Source organism: Biomphalaria glabrata, chromosome 17 (assembly GCF_947242115.1).
Source record: "Biomphalaria glabrata chromosome 17, xgBioGlab47.1, whole genome shotgun sequence".
Lineage (NCBI taxonomy): Eukaryota > Metazoa > Mollusca > Gastropoda > Planorbidae > Biomphalaria > Biomphalaria glabrata.
The window spans coordinates 2,389,980-2,400,000 of record NC_074727.1 but is presented as its reverse complement, the minus strand read 5'-3'; the positions used below and the strand labels follow the sequence as shown (position 1 = coordinate 2,400,000).

The 10,021-nt window shown below is 38.8% G+C and overlaps 1 protein-coding gene across 1 annotated transcript in view; it reads left to right on the top strand.

The window, feature by feature from the left end:
- LOC106076733 (uncharacterized) overlaps window positions 1–10,021 on the top strand; it is a 28,759-nt gene that overhangs the window by 16,440 nt on the left and 2,298 nt on the right. The window contains exon 4 of the mRNA XM_056016425.1: window positions 9,670–9,837. Within this exon, the coding sequence (XP_055872400.1) occupies window positions 9,670–9,837 (168 nt within the window). The remainder of the gene's footprint in view (window positions 1–9,669; window positions 9,838–10,021) is intronic.

The following is a 10,021-nucleotide window of genomic DNA, read 5'->3' as shown; positions in this document are numbered from 1 at the left end:
GTACCAGGATAAAGTGAACGGATCTTTACTTTTTGTGGAACATGATAAAAGCCAACATATTTGTTTTGTAAAGAACGTGTCTGGCTGTTTAAACACAAGAACACAAACACATATGAACAGCATTATGAAACAAATATGGCGGCATTGGTGGGAATATTTAACAAAAAGAGACCAGAAAATGAGTCGATGGTAAAACTTGCTAAAATGTTCCTCACTTTTGAAGTAGAGAAATGAACCCATTTTCCGACGCCTGAAAAAAAACAACAACATTCCAATATCCCATTAATTAATGTAAGCACTACATCCATGGGTTTCTCATAAAATTAGTTTAATAAAGTCAATTTCATTTTGTTTAGTTCATTTTTTTTTTACCTTTTCGGTCATGTGGCCCGCGACACGAGTGTCGGAAATTAAAATGGCCCGCTGGTCGAATTAGGTTGGGCATCACTGGTGTACATTGTTCTCATTCAGGCCATTGAGAGGAAGCTCTGTTCACTTTTGTTGGCCTAGAGTTCCAAGAGCCGAAGGCTCAACTCTACCTGACAGTTGAAGAAGAAGTCCCCAAAAAGCCTTTTAAAAATATGCATTTGTCTTTGAGACCCATGTAAGGTAAGTGAAAGGACTGTTGGTCTGTCAAATATAGATCGAAAAAAAACACCTGTTTCAACTATCCCTTATTCTGTTGGACCAATAGGGCACCACGAATGATTTGTTAACCGTCGTCCTCCATTCCTATATTTTACCTTGGACACCGTATGTTTCAGTAAAATATATGGGTCGATGGGGCTGCAATGCCACGCGAAATACTGCATTCATCATTAATATTTGAACTCGAAGACAAGCCTTATTAGTATTTTTCAGTGACAGGCCCGTCTATTATATTATCTTACCATCGCATTTTTTCTTTTGTGTTGTGGAAGCCCTTTTCTAGTTTGGTCCTACAAGGCAATGGTTAGCATAAACCTAAGCAGTAATGAACTTCTGCTTTTTCAAAAAATGTGTTCTTTAAAGTCAATGACCCTGCAATGGAGGTTCCGCTTGGCTTTACCAAGATCAAGCGAAACAAGCTCACTCTTTTCAGAAACAGTTTATGCATTCACAGAGTTATGTCTTCATGATTTGGATTTCATGTACAGAATCTATGTGTGTGTGTGTTTGTTTGTTCGTCACGAGAGTGAGAAGAGAGAAAATTTGGAGAGGCCATAAACCAGCGGATTTCCCAGTAGTTGAATTTGAGATAGAACTAAAGGTACACAATCTCAAACTGAATTCGTGGAGGCAGGCAGAACATTTTTAAAAGTCTACGCATTTATTGGCTACTAGGTAATATTGCTGCTCTTACATGTATTATTATACAAAGTAAAAATAGATAGGATCATCTTATCTTATATTTTTATCTTATAGATTATAGACGTTACTTCAAAAAAAAAAGAAAATAATTACGCCGTACGCAATTCATGTGTCCGGTGCCCGGTGGCTGAGTGGTTAAGCGCTTGGCTTCCAAACCTTAAGTCCTGGAATCGAAACTCGGTAATGATTTGTTTTTTGAATTTCCGGATTTTTAGGACGACTTTGGGTCCACCCAACTCTAATTTTGACCTGACCTTGGTTGGTCGTTGTGCTGAAAACATGACACTCGGCTCTTTAAACGTTGGCCAAAGAAACAGATGACCTTTGGATCGCAAGGTCTGAAAGGGGAAACTTTACTATTTCATGTGTCATTCTAGTCATGCATTATTATGTAAATCAGTGACCTAAACTCTGCTAAGTCAGTTTTTCTGGCTGATTCAGGCAACCCTTGGACTTCATCCAGAAAGAATATGTAACAAAGCTGTATCCATAGGTAAATGTATAATCGGTTTAGACCTAAGAGAGTGTTGTATATTTTCTACATCTACCTTCATAAGAGTACAGTTACCCTTTCAGACCTTCTGGTGATCTGATCTATGGGGCAGACGATGTACAGGTCATAGGTTTCTATGGCCCTCGGTTGACGAGGGTGTCACGTGTCAGGTACCCATAAAAGCTGGTTGGACTGAGACGCGCACTAAAGATTCCGAAAGTAATAATCCGATTCTACACTAGGATTCGAACCCGGGACGCCCAATTTGGAAGTCAAGTTACTACGCATTCAGAACTGTCTACATTGCAAGCTTAGTTCAAGAAGAGAGAACGTAGACAAAGAGGATCGAGAGAGAAAGAGAGAGAGAGAAAGAGAGAGAGAAAGAGAGAGAGAAACAGAAAGAGAAAGAGAAAGAGAGAAAGAAAGAAAGAGAGAGCGAGAGAAAGAGAGAGAGCACGAGAGAGAGAAAGAGATAGAAAGAGATAGAAAGAGATAGAAAGAGAGAAAGAGAGAAAGAGATAGAAAGAGAGAGAGAGAAAGAGAGAGAGAGAGAGAGAGAGAGAAAGAGAGAGAGATGTAGAGAGAAAGGAAGAGAGAGAAAGAGAGGAAGAGAGAGAAAAAAAGAGAGATAAACAGAGAGAGAGAAAGAGAGAAAAAGAGAAAGAAAAAAGAGAGAGAGAAAAAGAGAGAGAGAAGAAGAAAGAGAGAGAGAGAGAGAAAGAAAGAGAGAAAGAAAAAGAGAGAAAGAGAGAGAGGGAGAGAGAGAAAGGCAATGAGTCAAAATAAATTAAGTAAATAATTACAAACATCTTTATGAAACTTTCTTAACGTACACAAACGTTACAACATTTGTTAAAGATATGATGAAGGAAATGACATCACCACACAGCAGACGACATAGGAAATAAATTCTGTAATTAAAGTTTTTGTTCATTTCTCTACTTTTCTTTTCTTCTCAGAATCTTTGAGACTTTAGAAATGAGCTAGTCTGTGCTGTACGGAGGATAATTTACAGATATATAACTTCTACTCTAGTTCTATACAATAAATTATGGAGTCAAAGGATTGTGGTTGGATTGTCCTAACACTTATACAGATATTTGGTATGTTGGCAAGACTGTAGTAGATCAAATAAAAATAAGAGTCATATTTTATAGATATTTTAAGTATGCACCTATCTCCCAGTGATGGACTCAATCCAGTGTTGAGCACTTGGTTTAGCTTGGAGACGCACTTTAGTAGACGGACTTTGAATGCGACACTATTAGTGACGTCATAGTTAGTGGGTTAGAGATTATTGATGTAGACTTGAGGTAGCCTGTTTGTAGAGTCTTGATGGGATAACATCATATTTAGCTACTGACTCAACTCTGGCCCATTCTGTAATTAAATTCGTTATTGCGTTATATCAAGTTTAAACTGTGTATCGACCCTTTCATGTTAGTACTCATACTTGTAATAAACTCGAACAGTACCCAAGCATCTAGTTAATGTTCCTAATAATTTACTTTATAAATACATTAAAGTCAATACATTGTTATTGTACTAAATAGCGCCTGAAAAATACAACTATTTGAAGTCATTTTGCAAGAAATACTTCAGGTATCGTAAAATATGAATAAAGCCAATATTTTTATTTTATTATAATGTTATCAATATTTTTCAGTCATTTTGCAGGAAACACTTTAGATATCTTAAAATATGAATATGCGAACATTATGCGAGGATTATAATAAGCTAAAAGTGCAAATCTCAAAATATAGCTATTATTTACATTCCAAAAATGCTCTTCGAAAACATGCAAAGATAATTATATACTAGTCAGAGTTACACACACACACAAACTTTATCAGAGATAAATTATATGCAATGTCAGGTAGGAACTCCATCAGTGGAATGTTTACTTGCCTTAGTAGTGTAGCTGCTGAGGCACTTTGTCCTGCTTGAAGCTTTACTTCGTTCTCCAACATTGTAGCTCAGAATCTTGTTCTCTGAGGAGGTGAGAGATGAACTTGTAGACATTAATCTTGGAGTCACTCTGCGGTTTCGTCTTTGACGACCAATATAATTGACCTCCCAATAGTCATATGAATTCCCTACATCTGGCCGAGTGTGACAAGAGGGACAACAAGGGTGGTTACCTTAATTTTTTTTATGAGAGTTAGTCCCCTTTATTACTCGATTGAAGTCCCTGTTAACTGTGTACAATGGCCACTTCCCCTTGAGTCTTTGAGCTGACCACTGTACATTATTGTGAACTAAATCTCCATAATGTTTATATAATAGTTTTGTTGTTCTGCTCTGACTGTGTTAATCAAGAGGAGTGTGCCACTCTATGGGAATGTATCTTTCACTAACGAGCTAAGTAGACTATTTATTTGTTGTTAATAAGTTGGTTCATGTAAATAGTATGTCTACTTAGTCTCTTATCCTTTCCTGTATGTGTTTTTTTTTTAATAAAGACCAGATTTGGGTCGTATAGTATGTAAAAGACAAACTTTTGTCTTGAGAAGAGACAGTTGTGTGTCTCATGGACTGTTAGGACCTGTATTATATCATTGTAATCCATTGTTTGTTTTGAGCTGAGACAATATTGTGCCTCTGTGACGGCAGTTCTATGATTATGTTGAACTGAACCGGCCCTACTATTTTGATTCCTGTATTATATTATTGTAATCCATTGTTTATTTTGAGCTGAGACACTATTGTGCCTCTGGGACGGCAGTTCTTTGATTATGATGAACTGAACCGGCCCTACTATTTTTTTTTTCATTATTTCACTTGCCTTTGTTGGCCCTTATGCCCATTTTCTTTTAATGATATTTTTTTTTTTGTGTTCCTTAATAAACTCTTTACTAGTTATACTGAAATCTCACAGTTATTACTTGTATGTCTTAGTAAGTTATATATCTAGAGGTTATAATTAATAGCCTGGGTAGTATAATTTCGGACCACAAAATATCACTAGACTAACTTGCCAGTACAGCAGAAGTCAATGGTCTTATCCTAATTCCAGGTCACACCGAGCATCATTTAATTCTTGGAAGGCAGTATTTACATTGAACAAATGAGATGTAACAAACATTTAGCGAGATAAGACAAGGGATGTAAATGTTTTACATGTTTCGGATGTTCCTTCAGAGTTGAAGATAGTTTATCTTCCTAGTCCAAACCTCCCGCAGGACGACGGGGGATGGGAGCGGGCAGGATTTGAACCCTCGACCATCGATTAATCCGAACGACAGTCCAGCGCGCAAACCTCACGACCAGTGATCTCCAGCTTAACCGTGTAAATCATATCATCATATACCTACTTCTTCGACTGACCAACATATCTCAAAAGCATATATCTCCAACATTGGTGAAAACGAGAAAGAGATACATTTTTTAGAGTACTTTCTTTCTATGCAAATATGCCATACCATTATATCTATAAATATTGAATATGATAAAAACATCGACAAATTTGCTTCGTAGAACTTCATCCAAAAGACAGTGGTGATACACGTTTACACATCGTGAATAAGTATGCGTTATTTTGTATCACCTCAACTCCCACTACCATAGTTATACCCGAAAGGAATTGTAGACAATAAGATTTGTATCACTAGGCAAATGTATGATTAATTCATATCTAAGAGATAGTATCTTATATTATTAATATTAATATAAATAGGCTATATTTTTTTTTACTTTTTAAAGATCTTAGAACAGCGGTTCTCAACCCTTTAGTCTCGGCGACCCCCTTTTACAATCCCCCACTCTGCCGCGAACACCCCCCCCCCCGCACACACACACAGCAATAGAAGAGTAGATAATAACAATCCATTTTGTTGAGGGTCTTAGGTGACCCCTGGCAAATCGCGATCCACAGGTTGAGAACCCCTGTGTTAGAATATCTCATTTGTATTATATATTATTTATCCTTTACATTTTAATCTTATATGCCCTACGTCGTATACTTCCGATTCTTTCGACAGTTTCCTTTTTTCACCATTATAATCTCTTTAAATTAAAAAAAAATCTATTTTATAAAATTCCATGAACAATTAGTTCCAATACGACCAAAAACTGATTTCTTATTAGAAAATTGTATTACAATCTCTTTAAATGTTGGGGCATGATGGCTCAGTGGTAAGGCGCTTTGCTTTTTTGACAGTTTTCACCTCGGGCATAGTCGTCAACCAGAGAATCTCGTATGTTCAAATGATTAATTTCAAGTAATCGATTGAGGTGAATTGTTTTCGCTCAGCGGAAGGATCGTTACACACCGCTCCATAGCTGGCTCTCGCAGCCCCCTCGATCATCAGCACAGAGCCGCCTTCGTAAATGGTAGTGACTCCTTCCGGTTAGGAAGTGAATCGGCTGTTTTGAAAAATCCCTGTTGGGTTGCTTTTTTTTTTTTTTTGCCTTCGGGTCATATAGGCATTTGTGGAGTATAAAAATGGCGAGGGCCCTATTCGTGCCCCCCCCCCCCCCAAAAAAAAAAACAAAGCAAGGGAGAAAGCAGTCCACTCGGCCGTTAAATGCATCTTTCGAGCCAACCTGCGCGTCACATGATTGTCCCAGGTTTTTTGACGCCTTTTATCTTCCAAGTTGTCTGCCATAAGTGCGAGCGACTCTCCTTCCGAATATACGTTTCGTTTGTTATGTGACTTTGCAGCGCGATTTCCACAGCAGCAATCGTGGTACAGTGGAACCTCGAGATACGAGCTGCTCAACATACGAGTAATTCGATTATACGAGCTGCTCAACATACGAGTAATTCGATGATACGAGCTGCTCAACATATGAGTAATTCGATGATACGAGCTGCTCAACATACGAGTAATTCGATGATACGAGCTGCTCAACATACGAGTAATTCGAGATACGAGCTGCTCAACATACGAGTAATTCGAGATACGAGCTGCTCAACATACGAGTAATTCGAGATACGAGCTGCTCAACATACGAGTAATTCGAGATGCGAGATGCTCAACATACGAGTAATTCGATGATACGAGCTGCTCAACATACGAGTAATTCGATGATACGAGCTGCTCAACATACGAGTAATTCGATGATACGAGCTGCTCAACATACGAGTAATTCGAGATACGAGCTGCTCAACATACGAGTAATTCGAGATACGAGCTGCTCAACATACGAGTAATTCGAGATACGAGCTGCTCAACATACGAGTAATTCGAGATGCGAGCTGCTCAACATACGAGTAATTCGATGATACGAGCTGCTCAACATACGAGTAATTCGAGATACGAGCTGCTCAACATACGAGTAATTCGAGATACGAGCTGCTCAACATACGAGTAATTCGAGATACGAGCTGCTCAACATACGAGTAATTCGAGATACGAGCTGCTCAACATACGAGTAATTCGAGATACGAGCTGCTCAACATACGAGTAATTCGAGATACGAGCTGCTCAACATACGAGTAATTCGAGATACGAGCTGCTCAACATACGAGTAATTCGAGATACGAGCTGCTCAACATACGAGTAATTCGAGATACGAGCTGCTCAACATACGAGTAATTCGAGATACGAGCTGCTCAACATACGAGTAATTCGAGATACGAGCTGCTCAATATACGAGTAATTCGAGATACGAGCTGCTCAATATACGAGTAATTCGAGATACGAGCTGCTCAACATACGAGTAATTCGATTATACGAGCTGCTCAACATACGAGTAATTCGAGATACGAGCTGCTCAACATACGAGTAATTCGAGATACGAGCTGCTCAACATACGAGTAATTCGAGATACGAGCTGCTCAACATACGAGTAATTCGAGATACGAATTGCTCAACATACGAGTAATTCGAGATACGAGCTGCTCAACATACGAGTAATTCGAGATACGAGCTGCTCAACATACGAGTAATTCGATTATTCGAGCTGCTCAACATACGAGTAATTCGAGATACGAGCTGCTCAACATACGAGTAATTCGAGATACGAGCTGCTCAACACACGAGTAATTCGAGATACGAGCTGCTCAACACACGAGTAATTCGAGATACGAGCTGCTCAACACACGAGTAATTCGAGATACGAGCTGCTCAACATACGAGTAATTCGAGATACGAGCTGCTCAACATACGAGTAATTCGAGATGCGAGTTGCTCAACATACGAGTAATTCGATTATACGAGCTGCTCAACATACGAGTAATTCGAGATACGAGCTGCTCAACATACGAGTAATTCGAGATACGAGCTGCTCAACATACGAGTAATTCGAGATACGAGCTGCTCAACATACGAGAATTCGAGATACGAGCTGCTCAACATACGAGTAATTCGATTATACGAGCTGCTCAACATATGAGTAATTCGATTATACGAGCTGCTCAACATACGAGTAATTCGATTATACGAGCTGCTCAACATACGAGTAATTCGAGATACGAGCTGCTCAACATACGAGTAATTCGAGATACGAGCTGCTCAACATACGAGTAATTCGATTATACGAGCTGCTCAACATATGAGTAATTCGATTATACGAGCTGCTCAACATACGAGTAATTCGATTATACGAGCTGCTCAACATACGAGTAATTCGAGATACGAGCTGCTCAACATACGAGTAATTCGATTATACGAGCTGCTCAACATATGAGTAATTCGATTATACGAGCTGCTCAACATACGAGTAATTCGATTATACGAGCTGCTCAACATACGAGTAATTCGAGATACGAGCTGCTCAACATACGAGTAATTCGAGATACAAGCTGCTCAACATACGAGTAATTCGAGATAAGAGCAGCGTCGATAGCAAAATTTCTGTTCGTTTTACGAGCGACAATTCGAGTTACGAGTCGAGCTTAAGAGCTAAAACCTATCATTGATGATCGTGCGAAATCGGTTCTTTCCGTTCCCACTCGGATTAGGAACCATAATTGCCAGCGCTAGAGAATGGGGAGAAGTTGCCTCAGCCACTACTTGGACAAATACAGCAGAGTGTGGGCACACCATGATCTCGACCAATCGCACGCATCACAGCACTTAACAAAAGCTCGTCTCAGTAGTGTGAGTGTTGTAGCTAGCGAGGTGAGTGATTTGAATCGGAATTATTCTCGTGCATCATGGGTCCCAAGAAAACTAACGTAAGAACAAAGTCCAGTGATACGGAGAAGAGGATGATATCCATCGACACGAAGCAGTGGTGTTTTGTTGATGCTGTTAATGAAGTGGTGTTTACATAGCCTAAGTTCTGGGCAGTCAACTCCCTCCCTCTCTCTCCCTCCTCCTCACCCACACTCAGCCGCAGTGGTCAGAGACTCAGATAATATTCTGTACATCGACCATTGCTTTACCGACATTTGATTGATACCTTTTCTGCATGTCTCATTTCATGATTTATTTTAGTGTGTATGTCTACGTGTGTCATGTACATTAAATAATTCATAACAAAGTCTTTTTTCAGCATTTAGGTAACTTTGGGACTTTATATAGGGTTAGAACCAATTAATCCGGTTTACTTTATTTTATATGGGGGAAAATTCGTTTGAGATACGAGTAATTCCACTTACGAGCTCGGGTCTGAAGCGAATTAAACTCGTATCTCGACGTTACACTGTAGTTAGAAAAGAAAGAAAAGAACCAAAATCTTACACTGAATAAATCTTTGATTTTTTTGAAAATTTCTTTGGCTATTTTAGTTGCATTGTAAAAATTATTGTAAATGTAAACAAGTTGTTTGTATTTGTTTGCGCAATTACGATAAGATTGACACTTTTTTTTATTATCTATCCCTGATATTGACACCGAACTACACAAGGATAACAGACTTTGTGTTTCTTGTTACAGGTATCGAACTGACGCTGATAGGTTACAGTACAAATTACATTTTGTCCATGAAGGTTTATCGTCATTTGGCTCACATTGGGATGTGGTCTGAATGTAGAGCCATCTTTAGAAGCGAGCTTGAATGTGAAAACTTAGATGATCTTTTGGAAGAGAGACATGTAAGCAGAGGTAACTCTAAACAGCTCAACACCATCTTTTACTTGAATATTGTTCTTCCCTTTTTAATACATAGTACTTTTCAGTTTCTTATCTTGCCACCTTATTTTAAAGATCCGTATGGCAATCTAATAGAAGGCAGGAGAGCAGCTGGTCGCCCACTTTTACGTTATACGGATGTATGCAAACGCGACAT